The sequence below is a fragment of the Aptenodytes patagonicus genome, chromosome 6, assembly GCF_965638725.1.
Source record: "Aptenodytes patagonicus chromosome 6, bAptPat1.pri.cur, whole genome shotgun sequence".
NCBI lineage: Eukaryota > Metazoa > Chordata > Aves > Sphenisciformes > Spheniscidae > Aptenodytes > Aptenodytes patagonicus.
The window spans coordinates 19,656,264-19,676,801 of record NC_134954.1 but is presented as its reverse complement, the minus strand read 5'-3'; the positions used below and the strand labels follow the sequence as shown (position 1 = coordinate 19,676,801).

General features: G+C 38.9%; 2 protein-coding genes across 7 annotated transcripts in view; one reads left to right on the top strand and one right to left on the bottom strand.

Annotated features, from left to right (window-relative positions):
- Positions 1 to 606: 606 nt before the first annotated feature.
- Positions 607 to 14,884, bottom strand: PDCD10 (programmed cell death 10). Of its 3 annotated transcripts, none has more exons than XM_076341407.1 (8): positions 14,774 to 14,884; positions 7,811 to 8,025; positions 7,098 to 7,151; positions 5,621 to 5,738; positions 4,853 to 4,979; positions 4,391 to 4,469; positions 4,006 to 4,088; positions 607 to 2,282 (listed from the first exon to the last, which is right to left on the bottom strand). In XM_076341407.1, exons 2-8 carry the CDS (start codon positions 7,904 to 7,906, stop codon positions 2,201 to 2,203), a joined length of 639 nt encoding a protein of 212 aa, XP_076197522.1. In that variant the 5' UTR covers positions 7,907 to 8,025; positions 14,774 to 14,884; the 3' UTR covers positions 607 to 2,200. The 3 variants fall into 3 exon arrangements, with proteins under 3 accessions (XP_076197522.1, XP_076197523.1, XP_076197524.1); XM_076341408.1 differs by lacking the exon at positions 14,774 to 14,884 and adding an exon at positions 13,915 to 14,111; XM_076341409.1 differs by lacking the exon at positions 14,774 to 14,884 and adding an exon at positions 13,841 to 13,885.
- Positions 14,885 to 15,113: 229 nt separating this feature from the next.
- Positions 15,114 to 20,538, top strand: part of LOC143161924 (neuroserpin) — a 56,762-nt gene continuing 51,337 nt past the window's right edge. Inside the window, exons 1-2 of one of the 4 annotated variants that reach the window (XM_076341404.1) lie at positions 15,447 to 15,715; positions 18,808 to 18,867. The gene's annotated coding sequence lies outside the window, so the exon portion shown is untranslated. Of the gene's footprint in view, positions 15,132 to 15,180; positions 15,195 to 15,446; positions 15,716 to 18,807; positions 18,868 to 20,538 lie in introns of those variants that run through there. The other 3 variants (XM_076341406.1, XM_076341403.1, XM_076341405.1) reach the window with 3 other exon arrangements.

Genomic DNA, 20,538 nt, shown 5'->3' with positions numbered 1-20,538 from the left:
AGTCATAATTTTTCTTAAATTCTTTTTTAACTACACCTGCAGACATAAACATGGTATCATTCAACTAATAAGGATTGCCAACACTACTTACTGTCCCTCTCAATCCAAGAAGAGAGAAGAATCTCAGAATTTTATTGGAATTAAGTCCAATTCACAAAGTATAACCCAAGCTTTCATGTCTCTCCTTACAGCCACTGATGCAGTTTCCCCAGTACCAAACACTCTTTTCAAGACCAATTAAGTATCAGAAACTCTGGGTGCCTTTCCCTTTCTTTTACCTAACTAATTAGTTTTCATTAAGTCCTTTGGTGCTACGACGTAAGTTAACATCATCTGCAAGGAAGACTAGTCAACCTTTTTACTTACAGAATTCAAAGATGCAAATTAAATATTACTCTAAATAAAAGGCTGCCTCCTTTGTAACTGCTAGCATTGCTTCTCTTCTACCACTTTCCAAGAAATGACAGTTTAGCATGCCAAGCTTTAATAAATAACAAAGTTTTAACTATAGATTGTATATGCATCCCTTTGCCATGTTACTAAGCTCAATTTGCTAGTAAACACAAAACACCACTGTCAAAACAGAAAACAGCCTGAACAGCAAGCTTTAAGGACCATGTCCTGTTTATAGCTTTATGTAACCAAGAAATTCACAACGTACATTCCCAAGAACTCATTTTTACATAATACTCTCCTTCACATTGTTATATTTCACTACAGTGTTTTCATCAAGGAAACATTTCCATGCACAGATACATGGCAGAACAACCAGTGCTATTTCAGAGGGCTGCAGATATCATTTTCTCCTTTTAGATCATTTAAGCAGATAACCAAATTCAAAGACCCAGCTGTTGAACTCTGGATAAGGCACTTGCCCCAGATGAGCAATACGGCACCAGGCCAGTGTGCAAGAAAAGTCCGGACCTTTTCTTCATCATTTATACCTAAACAAGGAATAGTTCTGTAGCAATTGTGCTCTTTGTCTGAAGCGATCCTCTTGCAACAGCTTGTGCAGCTTTATAAACTGCTTCACATTCTTCCCTAAACTTACTAGTTATGGCCATGTAAATATTTTGAAGACTTTCAGAAGTTTATTATTATAACAATTCTATTTCAAAATAAACTCAAGGTGCACTTCAAAGGGGCATGCAAGATACTCATTAGAACTTGTGAAATGTTACCATGAAATCACAATGATAAAATTTGAATCTGTCCATCAGCAGTTCTTAACCATCTACATAGACAAGTTTTTTCAACTGAGGTCTCACATGATTTCAGTCCCTGAAAAAAAAGTTGCCTCATGGCATGCATAGTATAGACGTCACTAGTGCTACCTGGAAGAGTTTTATCATTATCTCCTCCTCCCTCCCAAAAGGGTACCAATATGAAACCCAGTTATCTTAATATTTTAAATTCACCCTTTGCTGCATAGTCAGCTGCATATATTTAAAGTAATCCTCTGCTCAAAACCTTGGGAGTAGTCTAGGAGTAAAACCTGTTAACTCACCACCAACAGAAGATTAAGAAAGAAGTGAGTTTTGATTTCTATCAAAAACAAAAGCACATCTCACTTCTGGGGCTCTTTATTACTTTGTCAAAGACATTTTAATAGAATTATTCTGGTCTAGTATTAGATCACAGCCAAAATCTCAGCTTTAAGGAAAAGCCTTCATTTTATACTGTTTTGAACTGCCAGTAGCTTTAAGCACCCAAATAATTTTAATTTTTCCAATTAATGAATGTTCTGCAGTTCCAGAAAGATGAGTTATGCATTTTTGTTCACATACAAAAAGACAGTCTAACAGATGTAAACTATTTATTGAATATTTGCCACCAATATTGTTAAATACATAATCTTGTAGTTTTCCGCTTTCAAGTTAAAATGTCAGAAACAGAACACCAAATATTTACAATTCTTATAAGGAATGTTACATAATGACACATTAAGGCGTAAATTCTTTTGGCTTATAATTCTGAAAAGAATGATAATAGCAAAAAGTGATGCAAAATCTTCATTGTGAGATTATGATTAAGCTACAATGTTTTACAAAAATATGGTGTAAGATGGCAATAATCCCATTCAAAATCCTGCATTAGGCCCCTCAAGAAGGGCTGATAATTTATACAGTCAAAACTTTAAAATTTACATATAAAGGTACCCTATCCACCATTGAAAAGTACAACTCAACATATACAGTTTTCAGGCCACAGTTTTGAAGGTCTGGAGTATCAAGTTGGTTTGATGAATTAATCGGTTGGCACTTATGAACACATTTATTGCCCTGTTAAAAGAGAAAGATATTGCTTCAGACATTTTTAGAAACATGTCATTCAATAAATACAGCATTAAGTTTGGGCAACTAAATATATTGGCATCTAGGCTCTGCGAATTGGAAGCATATTGATGTTTTACCATATCGTGATCTACCTGAAGCTTACTGCTGGCAAACAGATAGACTTATTTGCATAGCAAATCCTAGAAAGACTATGTTTATTGGCAGGCACTTAAAGACTTTGGCTCTCAATCATCATTGACCTATCAATCATTTAATTCTGGGATTTTAGCAAACTAAGAAAACGACTGGAGCAGATGATCGTTAAATGCCTGTTCTTTTCAAAGCTGAACACTTCATCCCCTAGTAATTTCAGAATTTGCAACTCTTTCCTCAAGAAATACTCAGCATGCACACATATGGAAGTAACATACTATTTTAGTTATCTTTTTGTTAAGAAAGAGGTGTGGGGTCACCGAGTTTTTCAGCTCAGTAATGACATCTGTGAGCATGACTATTTTGTTTAGTGCTGTTACCTCCTGGTGGGAGCAGGGTATCTTATTCAACATGCAGTTCAGACAGATTTAAATTACTTCTGATCCCACAAGGATATGAAATACAAGCCTTACTTGGGATTTCTTGCAATATTGATAATACCTAACACATTAAGCTTATGCCCACAATACACTGCACAGCATTCACTTCACATAGGGCTAAACAAAGCTGGTTTCTTTCAGTATGGTTGGGTTACATGCACAACACATCCAACCCTTTCCCCATTTTTTCAGTCAAATAGCTTTCTAATCAATTGAGACTGTTTAGACCTAGTTCATGTGAAAACTTACCTATACATGTGTTCAGTAATCATAAAGCTACCAAGGTCTAAATTTCTCATTTTGGTATCATAACCAAATTTAGCCCCCATTTTCAATAAGAGGAGGGAAAAAAAAAGAATGCTTTGATAGATGCAAGGTAGTATTCACAGCTGGTCTCAAAACTTCTCTCTCCTTTAGTAATGCACCATCCTCTGGGTGCTCTTAGTCTTTGCCAAGCTCAACAAGACCAGAGGTGAAAGTTAGTTCTCATCTTTAAAACAGTAGCACATAGAACACTTTGGCACTGTCAAAATCTGAGGGGGATACACTCATCAGCCGAAACAGTCACTATAGTGAAACATACAAGAACAGTGACTTCAAAACCCAAGGTGAAGGCCTGAAAAAAGCCTCAGTTTGAAAACTAAAATGTTCAAATATAAAAAGATTAATCAGCTGAGTAATTCCAAATACTGCAAAGCACTATAAAGAGCTATAAAGAAAGGACAATAAAAGTGTAAATCAAAGAAAACACTGCACAGATGTTTAGTGTTTGCAAGTGACATTTCAAATAGGTAGATTACTTTTTTCAATAAAGCATTCATAAATTTTTTGTCCTTGTATATACACTGAAAAAAAACACACAAGCCCAGGAAATTTAACTTCACATATTCAAATTCAAAGCTAATACTGCACATGGGTGTTGTATGGCAGTGCATTCAGACCTCCCTTTCCTGAAAGGCATTACAAAAGGAATAGAAGTATTTTAAAGCAGCCATGATGGTCTGAGGACACAGGTGAGGAAAAAAATTAGGCAAGTCCTGAAGAAGGTAGCTTACGCCCAAAAGCTTGTCTTATTTTTCCCTGTTAGTCAACAAGACCTTTCATTACGTAAAAAGTTAGTACAAAACCATACTTACTTTCCATCTTTAAAATAGGTTTTCAGAGTATCACTGAAACTTTTGGAGTATTTTACAAACTCTTTCTTTTGGTGCTCAAGCGCCTAAGAAATAAAAACACCAGGAGCAGAGTCTTAGTTCACATATTGGTGGGTACAGTCAGAATATTGATCATAAACTGAGCAGATTGGCTAACATTACGTAGGCATAGGAGTTTTGATTTTTTTAGCAGACGTGCAGAGAAATTGCCCTCTTCCTATAAAACTGCTGAGACCTACCATACAACAATCCTATTAAAGGATTATGTCATTGACCAGTTAAGCTCTCCTATTCATCCTTTGATCAGAAGGATATGCTTCCTCTTATACTATTAAAAATATTGTATAAAAAGAGTTATTGCACATACCCGCCGGTTCTGGTATTGGTATTTCTTGAAGACGTTATTTACTGTGTCAAGAAGTTCCTTTATTGCACTCGCGATGTCCCTATTTGGCAATAAAAAAAAAGTTGTAATATCCTTAAGCTATCCTATTTAAATGTTGGAATTTAATCCCCTTCTAGTAGTCAAATACTTCTTAAAACAGTCTCTACAGAGTAAGTGTCAGACAGGATGTAGCAAGACCAAATGCAAAGAGCTAGACCAGTGACACAGAGATTCAAACTAGGAATCAGCAAGTTAAGTTCAGTCTAGTTAACATGGGGCTCTTGTTAAAAATCCTCAACTCTGTCCACTCATTTATGAGCAAGGATCAGGCTCCTTTCCAATGGGAACAGTGTTGCTAGTATCTCCTACAGCATTTGAACATTCAGATTTAAATGCAAAGTTTGACCCCTCAATCTGCAGAAAAATATGTAATACAGTACTTACTTGATTGTCTGAAGAAACCTCACTCTGTCATTGATCTCATCAGGAATCTTACTAAGAATCTGCTTAAGTGCTCGTGCCTTTTCATTAAGATCTTGGAATTCTGGTTCTGGTCTTTCAATCATATACTCTAACAAGAAGAACATATTCAAAAATACCATTAGTTTTTCCTCAAGTCTCTAGTGACAGCTAAAAACACTACTTCACAAAATGCAGTTGTATTGCTGTGTTACATTTGTTGCACAAAAATAGCCATGACCAGAAAACTGCAGTGAATACACTCTGCATTGACAGAAACACACTGCAACAATGATCTTTATTATTGCAAGTTGGAAAAAGAGCCCATCTTACTTTATTTAAGTGAGACACTGAAGACACTAATCAAATACAGTATTAAAATAACTTAAAGCCTACTGTATGCTCCCCTTCTCTGACAGTATAACTACTGCTTTTAATTTGAAGCAGAGAAAAAGGAAGGAATTCTACTTTTTTCTGCTTGTTAGTATTGCAAAAGGTGAACTATGCACCCACATAAACAGTTCTAAACATTCATTTTCTTTCTTTTTCTTATTAGTCAGGTATGTTTTTTAGGGAGATTTAACTTCTCCAAAGGAGGTATTCAGAAAATACAAATATTCTTCTACCATGCTGGAAAAAAAAAGCCTATTAAGAAACAAATAACCTCTTCTAAAAATAGGCATAGAAATGCATGTTCCTAGTTAACAGTGTACTTAAAAATACATTTATTCAACATAAGAGGTAAGATATTACCTTCTACATCATCAGCTGCCATACGCAGAAGAGACTCTGTGAAGTTCACATCCACACTTTTTTTCTCCAGAATTTTCATAATGATGTCCTGTGTAAGACCTGGATTTTCTTTTTCAGCCTGTATGGCAAAGAAAATTTTTATTCTTAAATATGCAAGACCTGAATATTGCAAGCACAAAGGCAGATTTTCATGTAATTTGCTTCATATGCTGCAGGAGTTCGCTATAAACTTTAAAAGTCTAATGGCTTTAGACTAGTAGATTACATTGAAAAGCATTTTTCCACTACAACATCCATTTTTCTTGGATTACATCAGTGATTTTGTATAAACAACTTTTCCAATAAGCCTTTCCACTCATTTCAATTTGAATAAGAAAGTTTTTCATTAAGTTCTATATTCTGTTATATTTCCATAAACACTAAGCTTTGAGACAAAGATATTGTATCCATTGGGATTTAATTCACTCAAACACAGGTGTTACTCCCCCATCTTCCACATGACATTTTATAAATGTGCTTTTTATGAATCACATCATATGCTCAAACATCATCGTGGAATTGCTTTTTCAGAAAAAACCCTTTTGATTGATGACATATCTAAGTAAAGCTAAGCTAGACTAACATTGGAGGTATTCACACTACCTGTGCTGCTATCAGAAAACTATGCTGTGTTGAATAAGAATGAGGATGTGTGGTTTTTTTTAGCTAGCACTACCATTTCCACCAATACCTCAGTTTTTACATTATTTGCGTTCAGCTTAGCTCCTTACCACCAGTCGTAAAAACATTTAACTTGTACAAGCTCTAGTCGAGACTTAAGACTGTCTAGGTACTTAATCGATTTAAGTGTAGAAACAGGGAAGTATTACTTAGGTGCATAGCTCACATGTTAAGACATGACATGTCTACAATTATTTTTGTTTAAAGAATTTCAAAAGATCACTACTTCAATAAAGCAGTATAAAGGAATATCTGCATTTTCATTCTTTACGAATATAATAGAAAAGTTAGAAGAATCTTTTTTCCATTTACTGCTGAATGCAAATACAAACATTGAACTCATCCACAAAAAAATCCCATTACCATTCACTTTGTAAACCATTTTCAAAGTCTGCCTCATGCCTATTTCTCATGAGCACCTAGTCTAAATATGACAAGACTGTGTAGAATAAGTTTATTACCTTCACTCACTGATTCCTCATCTAAACTTTTGTACTACATGGACAAGACAAGATTCTCTTTGTTTAAAATTGCTCAACATGCTTGTATCACGCAGATTTCTACTCATGACATTTGCAGACATTTCAAACTTACAGTCCAATGCAATCGTCCACTTTATTTTTATTTTTAGACTATTGGATCAAGGATGCAGTCTTCAAACATGAAGACACAAGGAAACAAGACAGCTGACTTTTTAGCTTCATTGTATGTGGTTTACGTTTTAAACAATCACTCTTCAATGCAAGTTACTTCTCACCTTAATAAAAGCTGCTCTCAGCGTCTGAGCTGCAGATAGATTTACTCTTTCTAGCTGCAATAAAAGTTTAGAATTATTAGCAATTCTAATGTTATCAGAACAAACCAAGTCAAGTACTCATGCCTTGCCTTATATAGTATAATGAAAAAGGGAATTGATAGAAGCATTCAAATTACTGGTCTCATTTGAGGGAGAGATACTTTATAGTTTAATCCCAAAGGAAAGACTTCCCCCCCCCCCCCCCCCCCCCAAATAAAAACATTAAAATCAAACATGTCACTGGACATATTTTGCATTTATCCAGCCTACAGCAGAAGTCTGACAGAAGCTTTTGAGAACATCTTGACCATCTCTGATACTCACAGAAAAACAAGTATCTTATTAAATTATAGCCATTAGCAGTAAAATTAAAATGTATCAAGCTGTTCACAGGTACATGGTCCACTGTACGTTACTTCCTGCCATAGAATGCAGGACCTAGCATTTTTGTGAAAAACTTCTGTAAAAGGTAAGAAAAAAAGATCAGGGCCAAGACAACTAGCAATCTTTGACGAGCATGAAATTGTATTCATGGCAAGAAGGGTAAAACAATGCATAGAAAGAAGATGGTGTTAGACACAAAGCTTTCCCAATCAAGATGAGCAACCTGTTACTGTGACCATATGTCCCAATGTAAAGGGGATTATTACATTCTAAAGCAAAACGTAGCTTACCTCATTAAAGACAGGGTACATAACAGCATAGAGAGGCATGGAAACCATAGAAGTGGTCTCTGCTTCATTCTTCATCTCTTCCATTGTCATCCTCATTCAAAGACCCACTTCTCAAGGAAAACACTATAGAAGCAAAAAACTCCTCATTCACCGAAATGTTTCTTCTTTTTCCTCGTCGTGCAAGAATACTTGAAGAACTTGAAAAATATATTGTCCTTAGGTTGTGCAAGAAAAAAACAAAAACCAAACACAATTATGAACACTCATGACTGACAGGTTCTAAAAATGAAAAGGCACAGAACAACATTAGTTTGTTACTACCTAGAAACTAGGAATTACTTATGACATGAGTTGAGTAAATATGGAATGACTACTTCATGTAACTTAAAAACCCTAAATGAAATCTATTAAGTGAACAGATATTTTAAAGAGTAAGGTACTACGTTTTACTTTAAGTTCTTATGGAATGAATTTTCCTGAACGAAGTGGTTTTATTTGGTATGTAATACAAAAATCTTGCCACCACTCGTAAGCGGCAGCATAAGATTCCTGACAACTCTCATACATAAAAAGCTTGAAAAGCATTACATGCTGTAAACCCAAAACCTATACAGATGCATTATGACAATTAACATTAAGACTACCTATAAATACTTCATATTTTTGCATATGCATCAAGCTGTGCTTCTGCTGGAGATCAGTGCCTACTTTCTACCCATTTGAATTCCAAATACTACATCTTTGTTTTTATATAAGCAAAAGTCTTAAGTCATGTTTCCACTCAGGGTGTGTCAACAGCTATGTTAACTCAATGGAAAATTATTGTTCCAGTAACTGAACCCAGGTTTTGGAAGTTCTCCACCCAGTCCAGCTCATCATATCCAACACAGAGTGATCATTGCTCAGACCCTGAAATTATGTGGAAAAGAAAAAAACGTCACCCTACAGTTCATAAGAAGTCTTTGTTACGTCCTGCTATATTTTCTGTTCATAAGATTCTTTTAAAATATTTTATATAACATAATTGAGTTTAAAGACCTAAAGTCCAAGTTAGGAGTAAAGATACACAGAAGGAGATTAACAGGTTTAATTTTTAGATTTGCTTCGAGTATTTAATGCACTAGAGGAGGTTTTTTCCTCCTAACAAGCATCAGGCATTTGCATGTTCGTGTATTGATTTTATTGATATTCTACGAAGAAGTGGGGAAAAAAGTGAAATTTTTAAGAAACAGCAGAAGCTACTACAGTAATCAATATCACTTCCCAATAGTTTGAACAGGTTAAAAAATGCCAAGGTATTTCTTCAAGCTATATTCCTCATTATGCTCTGCATCGGCTAAAAATCTTCAAGCTGTTTAAATAGAAGAACAGATATTCTTTTTTGCTCAGGGAAGGAATATAGTAGTTTAGCTATAATTATACAAGTGAAATTTGTTATTGATTACAGTAAGCACAGAGAACAACTTGGATGACTACAAATATCATGCATGTCTCATCTGAGCATGTGATTAGGCAGTATGAAGATACCCAAAAGTGAGAAAACAAGTGAAGAACTGGTCACACTACAGAAACAGCCAACAGTTAAAACATGATTTGAAGAAAAATTAAGCACGAATATAGTAACAAGCAACAGCTCTTTATACAAGTCTTCTGACATGGACTACTTATTGCAAAAATCTCATCTTTGTTTCTCTTACTGTTCCAACCCTTCAGCATGACATAAGTGAGCAGATTCCTATAGCCGCAGAATAGGATTACTGAGACTTTAAAAAGGGGTCTGTATAAATGAGGCATGTCCATGGATGGAATTGTAAAAATCAGGCCTCTCATTTTTATCACCTACCCATAGATATTTTACAGCTGTCAAGAACATGGAAGAATACAAATGAATATTCATCATCCCTCAATAAGTTGAGTATCTTTAAAGACTCGTTTCAGAGTTACATAAATTCATGCAAGGTCTACTCACATGGGGGGGAGGGGGGGGGAGGGAACTTGCCTGTACAAGTTTTCACTCACAACTGCAAGTACAAGCTGTCCCATTTATTATACATACATATTCCTTGCACTACAGACTCTGGCATGTAAAGGGCAGAGTGGATGCAGAGCTGTTTGTTTTACAGTTTAATTCTGTGTTTCTGGAAGTTCAGTAAAAACATACACTCACACAAGATACTACACTAACAAGCACCACTGAAGACAGCATTTGCAGCTTAATTTACTGCAAGTTTTTATTTAGAGTACTGTATTCTCAGAGTACGTTTTTAAAACGGTTAAATCAGGTCACTAAACATTGTTCTAGTCTACCCAAAAGATTTTTGATCATAGGAAGAAGGGCAAAAAAGGACAAAATAACCATTAGATATAATTACTTTGGTTTTATATGGGTTAGCAGTATCCACAAAGAAAAGGAAATACTAACTGAAATGATGGATTTTTATGATGATGAAAGCCTATTACACTGCGGACTACCATGAAGAACTAATTTTCTCCTGAAGAGCCATAAGCTATTGTTACTAATCCACGGTACAGTTAAACCCCCCATATAAAAACAATTATACACCATCTATCACCTCTTTACCAGACAGCGACACTCCTCAAACAAAATACAAAACCTTGGATTTCTATTAATACAAAGGATACAAGTCTTACGACTGAAGACAAGAGGTAGATTTAAATATATCTGCACACAAGAAATACATAAGAACATCAAATACTTTTGTTGTGAACATAGGAAAAGAAATATATTCAATATATCACACTGGTTGTTCATTATTCCAGAAATCTTCCCATTTTCCAGAAGATACAACAACACTAGGTAGTGTCATGCTGTCATGCAAGTACCTGACTGCTAACATGCCACACTATTGGTCTTTGCAGCTAGGGATCAACTTCTTCACATCTTTCAGATATAACTTAGATGCACTGCAGTCTTTGCTAGTGTTAAATAGCAGGGATAAAAATCTTCACAGAAAAAAAAATGTTTATTTGCATTATAGAAAGATAGTTTATCATAGCTGCACTAAATCATACAAATATCTTTGAAGAAGGGCTCAATCGTGATTATGGACCAAATCCCCATGAAAACTGAAGTTTCTGTTCTATTATTTAGATAAATTAGTAGAAAGTCCACTAGCCTTCAAAATGGCCTGATAAAAGCCAAAGTTTAATGCATATTATCACGCAGCAACTAGGAGCTTTCAGTATTTCTGTTGGTATGTGATCAAAAGCAGCCATCTGCATAGCTGCCAAGCTTTATGGCAACTCTGTCTTCTAAAGCTTAACTTCAGCTCCCTACAATCTCAAAAGAGTCTTTTATTTGAGATGAGTTTACCCTAGTTTCACCTGCCAATTGTTTTTTTACATTCTCAAAAAAAATGGAATAAGATTCCATGAGAAGGTGATTTATCAGAACAGCACAATGTAGTCGCACGGTTCAGAAAATCCTGGCAAATTGCTGTAAGGTGCAAAAAAGGTGTTAGCAGGCAAACTTGTTAATTGGTCTGCGGGGAAAGACAAGGAGAAGATAGTAGGATTTGCTGTCTGGAATAGACAGACTGCCAAATATTAATCTGCATGCAAGCCTGATCTTTTTTGTTACAGTGATCTCACAGATTCAAATCTGTGTATGTGTAATTAGAAGTCATGCTTCATGCTACATCAGATGACATCAACCATCAGAGAGAATGTACAGAATGATATAAGGAATTTAAAGAGAATCTAAATTTGAAAACTATGCTAAAATGCCAGCTAATACAATCCTGCTGTTCAGTCTTAAACCATGGAACACATCAAGCTGTATTCCAAGAGATGTACTAACATGGAGTATATACTTCCACTGTGAGTACAAATCTTACATTCTAACCTTTAAGTTCCAGCACTAAAATATTATCCCAGCTATTCAGCAAACACTGAGAGAACTGGTACATTTTAGATAAGGAACAAATCTGGAAGGATTCTTTGATAGACCTATTCCCCCATATCCATCCAATGACATTTTAAATCATTCAACTGAACTTTATCAGAAAAAACCTGCATTAAGATAAACTTCCTGTAAACCAAAAAGGGTAAATAGCAAAAAAACACACTTCCAAAAATGTACAACTACCATTATCAGTATCTAAGGTGATATTTGCTTTCTCTAATCTGTGTCATTTACTGACAGACTTTTGGTCGTGCACTAAAATCAAGTAGCAGAACTGCAGAGCTACTTAGTAAGAATAAAACCATCACAGAGTGCAGTAATCTTCCCCAAACCCACATCTGCTCATTCGCCAGTGTGAAAACAAGCAAGTTCTCCATGAAAGAAAGGTGTTTAACACTATTTTTTGAAATGGTGTTTAAAGAGAAGAGAGCAGAGTCTCATGCTTACAACTTTTAAAGTTTTAAAACAACAGAAACATGATGTATCAGTTGGCAGGATTTCAATCTTCAGTTATGCCATCAGTAGATCTACCTACACACTGATGTTGTCTCTGTTCCCTTTTCCAGGCTCCATCTGCCTTAGATCTGGAAAACTTTAAGCACCTAGACATTAATACTCTTTTTTAGAAAAGTACTAAAGAGGAACAAGGCCTGAGGCAGTGATCTACCAGAATGATTATTTCCATGGTTGGCTTCTAGCAAAAATTACAGCTCTATTCCTGCTAGAAAAGGCTATCCTTACTGCCAAGAAGTTCTGCTCCACTGTTTGCAGTGAGGATTCAAGAGGAGGTTTTACCTTTAACCTAATCTGAGACCCCTGAGTTACCAGAAAAACTAATTAAAGTTCAAGAAGAAAGAGTGGGGGAAGGGAAATAGCAGCATGAATTCTATCCTGAATTCAGAGGCAAAGAGCTTGGCTCCTATTTGTAAGACCAGCATGAATGGGAGGAGGGAGTTTAGGTAATTTACTAATTACAGTTGCAAATTTTACAGAAGAAAAAAAATTGCAGAGTATGCTCTTTTAACTATATGCATACCCCACGCATAGCTTGGTAACTAAGTTTCCCTTATTAATGGTCACTTAAAAAATAAAGAAACCCACACTCCTTTTCCTTGTCAGATGGTACCTTACCTGCCAGCTCTGTATTTCAATCATAGACTGTAATTATTTCACATTGTATAACTTAGACTATACGGTACAAAGCTTAAAGGCTTTGTGCTTCACATACAGAACTATTTTCCCTCTTTTTAAAACTGAGGTGACTTCATGGCAGTATGGTTGAATTCATTGGAATTGGCATGCAGAACAACTGCTATGATAACAATCCCTGTATTTTAAAATCAGTAAAGATAACAAGAACCTTAAAAAAAAGATACTCTGCTGTACTGATTCCATATTCTATTAACTCTTACACCCAGCAGTTTCACTGAAGAGTTAACAAAAGGAATGTCACCAGAAAATAGCATTGAAGTTTTAAAAGTATCTTTAAATGCCTCTCGCTAGAATAGAGATATGCAGTTTTCAAACATCTCCACACACATATAATAGCCACTTACAGTTGAGTTCACTCTGACAAAGCATAACTGCTTATGCGTTTGATTATTGTAAGAGCAATTCGTATGACTAATTCAGAAATCACACAAACTCGCAATAAACCCAAGATGTCTATTTTTAGAATCATACCAACTTAAAAAAAAAACAAAATCCAAGCCTACTGTGAAGTCAGGCTTACAATTAGTTCATATTCTTTTGCAGCCCTGAACTTCAAAATGGAAGTGATTTAGTCTGTCCTAATACACCCAGCTTTTGTGTCTGCCTACCACATGAGAAACTATAGCCTCCTGGACTGTGCCCCAATTTCATTAGTTAGCAACATTAAAATTACTAGACAGTATAACTGAAACAGGTCATGGTTCTTAGCATATATAATCACAACAACATATCCCTGCTTCTCTTTCAAGTTCTTTTTGGGAATGTGAAAGTAAAGGTATTACTCTAGCAAACACTGACAGGTAAGACACAGTTTCAAACATACAAATACATTCCAACAAGTAAACAAATGCCAGAGAGCAATTAGTTCCTCTGATAATAGGAACAGCACAAACCTGGCCCAAGGTTTCAGCCATCTACTTGCGCCCCAGTATGTGTGAGCTACAAGAAAGGAACCAACCAAACTCACCGGTTAAGTGAGCAGTTTAATGGGACACCCAAGCATTGAACGTCTCCCCAGACGGTTCAGCTACTAAGAGGAGCACAGCCCGGGGTATCTGCCGGCCCTGCCCGGCACTTTCGCTTTCCGCTGCGGAGCGGGGCGGCCCCGGAGCCGCCAGGTTTGCGGGAAGCAGCCGAGACGCCTTTTTCTCTCCCCCACCTGACGAGGCACTGACCGCGCCGCTGGCGCTCACCGCAGCCACCTGACAGCGCTCCGCTCCGACGTTAGGACGAGCTAAAAATAATACACATCCGGGCCTACGCTTCCCAGGCCCGGGCGTCCACCCCGGCCGCCCTCCCGGGGCTCGCCAGACAGCGCGGGGCGACCCAGGCCGAGGGGCCTCAAGCCGGGCAGCCCCCGTCGGCCGCTCCCCCCACCCCAAACAGGGGAGGGCCCCAAACGGAGGGCTGCAGGAAGGACAGGGAGAAGGACAAGTCCTCGCCCCGCTGCACCCCTGCCTCGGGGCGAGAGGAAACAGGTCACCCGCCCGCCCGGGTCGGACCCTCTCCCCAGCAGGGAGGGGAAGGGACACCCTCCACCTTCCCCACACGGCGGGGCCCGAGGCCGCGCTCACCTGCGGCGGGAACTACCGGCGGCCCCCGCCGCTCCTTCGCCCGCTCTGTCCTGTCCTGCCCTCTCCTCCCCCCGCCGCCCCTCGGCCAAGCCCCGATACTGGACAGAGTTTAACGCGGCGCAGCGCCGAAGGGCGAGCCAGGCCCTGCGCAAACACACTAACGAACCCCCCCACCCTCCAAACGCGCTCGCTCCTCCACGGGCGCACGCTGAGAAGGGAAGGTCAGCGGCAAGGCGCAGCACGTCACCTCACCTCCCCCCGACCCACGGAGCCCCTGGAGCTCTCGAGTGGGCTTCGCCGCCGCGCCGGAAGCGCCTGCGAGGAGGAAGCGTCCGCTGCTGTTACCACACACCAGGCGTTGTCCGGAACTAACCGGCAGCCGCGCGGGCCCCTGGGGCTTGTAGTCCGTCACCCGCGACTACAAGCCCCACAATGCCACGCGGCACTGGGCCGCGGGGCGGAGGCGGAGGCAGGCGGGGGAGAAGGAGGCGGGAGCGCCCAATCGGAGCGCGGAGCCGGCGGGGGAGGGTGGAGCCTCCGCGGGGCGGGGCGGGGCGGTGAGACTACCCAGGCGGTGGCGGCGGTAGGAGCACACCCGCGGCGGAGCGCGGTAAGGCGGGCGTGCCGGCGGGCAGTGGGCAGGTCGGCGGCACCGGCACCGGCACCTGGGCCGGTGAGTGCGCTCGTCCCTTGGCTGCTGGCGGTACTGGGGGTGTATGCGCTGGGTGGTGGTTCCGTTTATTTCTTAAATTGAGTGAAGCTTTCTATTGCTCCGCTTCGGCACGCGTGTCCGGGTGGCGGTAGCGGCTGTGGGGAGGAGCGCCTGCCCGCGCGGGGGCCGCCGGTGGGAGCGCCGGCACGCCCCGGGCTCGCGCGACGCGGGAAGGCGCCGCCGCGGCGTTCCGTTAGCGCCTGAGGGGAGGGAGGCTGCGCCCGCCGCGTCGCCTGCTGCGGCGGGGAGAGGAGGCGTTTGGGAACGGAGGTGCTTCCCCGCCGGTAGGAGAACTTAAGGGGGGGGGAAAACAAGCCCAAACCCCAGAACCCCTTCAGGTGTTCGGTCACCCTTTGTCTCTCCACCTGCTGCCGGCGGCGGAGAGGAAACCGCTCCCGCCTCCGGGGAGCCGAGGCGTCCTCAGCCCCGCTCACCAGCGTCTGCGCTTCAGCACGGGCACTTTGTTTTCAAGTTATACTGTGGTAAGTGCTGCAGCAGTAGTTCTTAAAAACCCGTCCGTGCCGAAGAAGGTGATGTCGTGCAGGTCTGTGTGGCTTTTCTGGTCGCTACCCGCCTGGAGCTGTGCTTCTGAAAGCCTTTTTTGAGGGGCTTCTCTGGTGCGTGGCACACTTGTTCTGTCAGTGTTCAGTGCTCTGCAGACTGTATGTGTGTACGGAGTATTTTGTCTCTTGGCTATTAAAAAAATTAACTCAAGTTGTGTATTATTTGTCGAGGTAATTGTGTTACTGGAATACTTCAAAAGCTTTAAATTACATTTAAAATTAACTCTGTTGTTGAAGTGCTACTCGGTTTTGGATTTGTACCTGCATTTCTGATGCATCAGTATGAAAATCTGCTTTTTTTTTTTAAATACTGATTAGTGTTACCTAATGCTAACAAGACACATGAACTCTGGTGCGAACAAGTGAAGGAATAGGTAAATTATTAAACTTGTCAAGCATTGACTGTAACTTCTTGCAGTACTGAGATGGTGAAGTGGGAAGACTTTGTCTGTCTGTGGGAGCAGACAGATTGTGTGCACATGTCCATATGTGTTACCAGTCCTCATCACCTTCAAGCAGATGAGCAAGAACACTGGGGGGCGGAAAAAAGCACCTGGATTGTTATATTTGTGTAAAGAACTTTCTGCTCCCCAAACCAACTTGTTTTGTTTTAATCAGATCTATGTATGATCAAATACTCCACACATCTTGGTATTAAAGGACTACTTAAAACTTGCAGTGTGTATGAATTGTGTATTATTAACCACCTACTATCTCTGATTCACCAATTCTTGTCTCATCATTTTTGATGTGATCAGTGCTTTAGTCTGATGGAAAATTATGCTATTCTGCTTAGGTGAGAGACGTTTACCAAAATGTCATAGTAGATTGAGCCAAATGCATGTCTGTGGCATTTTATCCTTTCAGTGAAATTAGTATGTTTTAAAGTAAAGCTACAAAGCTGCAGTCCTACCGGTGCTAACAGTTGAAATAGAATATGCTATCCCCCTCCATCAATTTTGTGATACTTTTCCAGGTTCTTTTTTTTTTTCTTTAGCAGTGAGGTCTTGGACCAGATTCATACTTTCCTATTTTTATGTCCGTTGTATTTTTCATAATTGTTGTGGCTTGATTGAGTGTGATTAGGAATAATTGTCAAGGAGGTGAGGGAGGGAGGAGGAATGGTTGTTGGCTTTTTCTTTAAGGTATGGGTTGTCTACAGAATTACAACTTAAGAGGTAATACAAGGTGAAGGCTTGTTAAGTTTGCTGTTAAATGCAGCCATGAGTTCCAAAATTTATCTTCACAAGACTGTCCGTCTTACACGTTCACATTCTGAAGCTGAGTTTGAGATCGAGTTTGGGTTTTTAAATTTGCTTTGACTTTGTCTCCCCATCCACCATTTTCAGCAAATGATTTGTTCACACGTATGTGAAAGTATTGATGAAGTTGTCACTCATCTACTGTCATATACATCGTTGCAACCACACAATGTTCTGTGTGTCTGTTGGCCTACTGAACGCCTTAGCTACAGCGCTGCTGGCTCAAGTTGATTCAAAAAATGGCCTGGGATTAATGCACCTCTGAGCTGTTAAGTGACTGGTGTGATGTGTTTCTGTGCTTGTTCTTAAGGCTTGGGTCTCTTGTTACCTCCTCTCATCTGTTCCTCTCATATGGAAGAATGTGTATATGTTCATATTTAGTCTAGCAGAGTTCTAGGAGCATGTGTCTGTGAACACTACATTGTTGTGATAACTTTTGAAATTAATTCTGTAGATGTCATGTGTAGTTTAATTCAACTTCTAATCTTATGTATCGCAAAATGTAGCAGTGGAGAGGAGTTAGCACTGGTAGGATTCTTCACATCAACATCTAGCTACTCTTAGCTCTTTAAAGTCCTCTTCAACTAATGTAACTAATGTTTTTTTCTCAAAATTTCAAATTTGTTTTTTGGTTGCTCATCATCCATGAAGATGCATTTTTGGTGTGGCTGAATAAGTTTTAAAATAACTTCTGATAATCCATGTTCTGTGTAGGCAATATGTTATTCTGTCTTTGTAAAACATAGAATATGAATTAATTCATGAATACGAATTAATATAGGGTATCTCTGTCCTATACTCAGTCTTTAGGCTGTCCTCACCTTAATTATGCTATGTGTTCAAAATAATGTTAAAAATTGGTGCGTAAACATGGCTTCAAAAATTAATGCCTGATTTTCTTTATTTTATGTACACTTGCATATCTCTGATACAGTCAGTATCTCTGGTTACACATCAGTATAATGGGCAGATGGTAGGGAAAGACATCTATATAGTCAACTGTGATTAGTGATAACTCTTTATTTTTCCTCAAATACATGAAAGACCAGAGTAGTTAAATTTGGAAATATCTTTAAAATTTTGGGGTTTAATTAGTGTCTTTTGAGTGCCGTTAGTCTTGTGAACTGGATGACAAAAGGTTAGCAGACCTTGGGGTGGAAATAATATAACATGCATTCCTGCAGGAAGCAAGGAAATACTTTCAGAATCTTGAATGATTGACTTGACAGAACAACACATTTTCTTTAAATTTCTTTGTAAAATTGTGCTGGAGATAATGAAGCTATCCACTTCAAGGCAGACAAAAAAAAAAAATCCCACAATTAAATAATAAGGGTAAAGTTTTGGACTTATTTCCCCTCTGTACTTGGTATTTAAAGCAATACAAAATGACAGACATGCAGAGATGTAAGTAAACTGCATCAAACGCATTAGGAGTATTTTTTTTTTAATAGTGTAAATAGCTTAGTACAGTCATCAGAAAGGGGGTTTATGTTGGAGAAGGTCTGTAACAACACAGTACTGTGAGGATTCAAGTAGGATGAATACCTGTATGAAATCCCACTGAAAGAATGCCATGTCATCTTTTTTCATTTTCCCTCCCCAAAATTCTATTTCTAAAAAGGTAATTAGATATTGTACTAAACATAAATGTAGATAAGATAATCTGTGCATTTTGCTAATAAGTGAAGCTGCACTACACTGCATTATTTTAAAACTAAAAGCTTCATTTTTTTCTTTTTCTACTAGTCTCGTATATGTGCACGCATTCTGCTTCTTGTTGATCCCTCAGCCCAGCCAAAATCAGAGGTATGTGTTGGAAGTTGTCTGGTGACTCTGCATTTAAAAGCAGCGAACCCTCCTTGTGGTGTGGTCGCTGCCTGGCCTCACCTGGTTGTGCAACAGTAGTGTTCTTTTCTTCCTGTTTGTGTTTTTAAGTAGTTCTGAATAGCATCTCATTTGATGGCCTTAATAAAGTAGGTATGCTAAAGAATTGTTCTTATGTGATGTGATCAAAATATTAACTGTAAGGTCATGTTCTGCTTTGTTTAATATACTTCAGAACTAATGATTTTGAAAACTGCAGACTGTGGCTAATGTGATAAAAGCTGCATGAGTTATGCACGTCCTTTTTGGTCTTTTAGAATCATTGCAAAGCAGCTGTTGCTATGAGATGGGAAAAGAGAAAATTTCTTATTGATACAAGCTAATGAGTTAACTATGCGTCTGGCTTTTCGGTTAAATAAGATTTGACCTCCTGTGTTGTAAAGGATTTTTGGTTTAGTTGAGCGTTTAAATATTATGATAATTCTTGAGAAATATTTTTTTCAGACCTTGAGACTATTCTTTCAGGAAGAATCAATAATGACAAGTGATATTCCATCTAGAAGAAAAAAGTTAATGTGGTGTATTCAGTTTTAACCAAAGAGCTAGCCTATTAATCAGAAGACATCTTTCCACTTACTTCTGTACTTCAGCCCTGCAATCTTTCACCATTACCATTACATCTAAACAAATAATTGCTCAGTAATGTAAAGTATTTCTGATCTCCTGTGTATGTCTGACAATTCTAAACCCATGATGACTTGATGGGGCTAATGGACAATTGGCGGCTTCTAGAAAGATAATTCTGCCAGAATTGAAACTGAAACTGTACCATGTGTGCAGTGGGATTTCTTAAATATACAAAAACAAGCACTTGTTAGCTAGGAATGATCTCTCCAAACCTCAGAAGAACTTCAGTTCCTGGGCTCTTCTGTTTTCATCTATTTTTATCATCCATGTTTCTGTATGCGCAGTGGGTTTAGGGGACTTCTTCATCCGAGAAGAGAGAACTATCATTTCCTTTCTAACTTCTTTGAATAACATATTTAAGGCTTTGTTTTGCTTTTGGAATTCTGACTGAATTCTGAGAATTTTGCTCAGACACCATAGCAAAGCAAATGCTTTAATTACCTTTGTAATAAGATAATATGCCCAAACACTTGCTAACTAGTTGCATTTTGCATCTGGTGCTTTTTGAGCAGCGCTGCCATTCCAGCCCTTGATTCTGCTGTAGAAGTTTGGAGTAAGCTGGAGAATTTGCACATCTACTTTTCAACACGATTTTTTTTAACTGACCTTGGCATGTCAAGGTAATGTTAGGAGCATGACTACTTTGCTAAAGACAGCCTGTCTGAACTCCTCATGATCACTTAGCCACTGGAGATTGCCTCCTTCCTTGACAGTATAGCAAAAAGTCATTCTTCAGTAACTGTTTCTATGTCTGAGGTAATGTTAGCTGCCCCAGTTTTCCCTATACATCTCAGTTACGTAAGTTGTAGTTAGAAAGACAATAGGTTTACAGATTTAAGACATTTTTTTTTGTGACACTAAAACTGCCCTTTGCAAATGCTTTTCTTTCACGTTTAAAGCAGTTCTTTGAGCATTTAATGATTGTGTATGTCACATAGCAATTTGAGTTCACTGAACAACTCATGT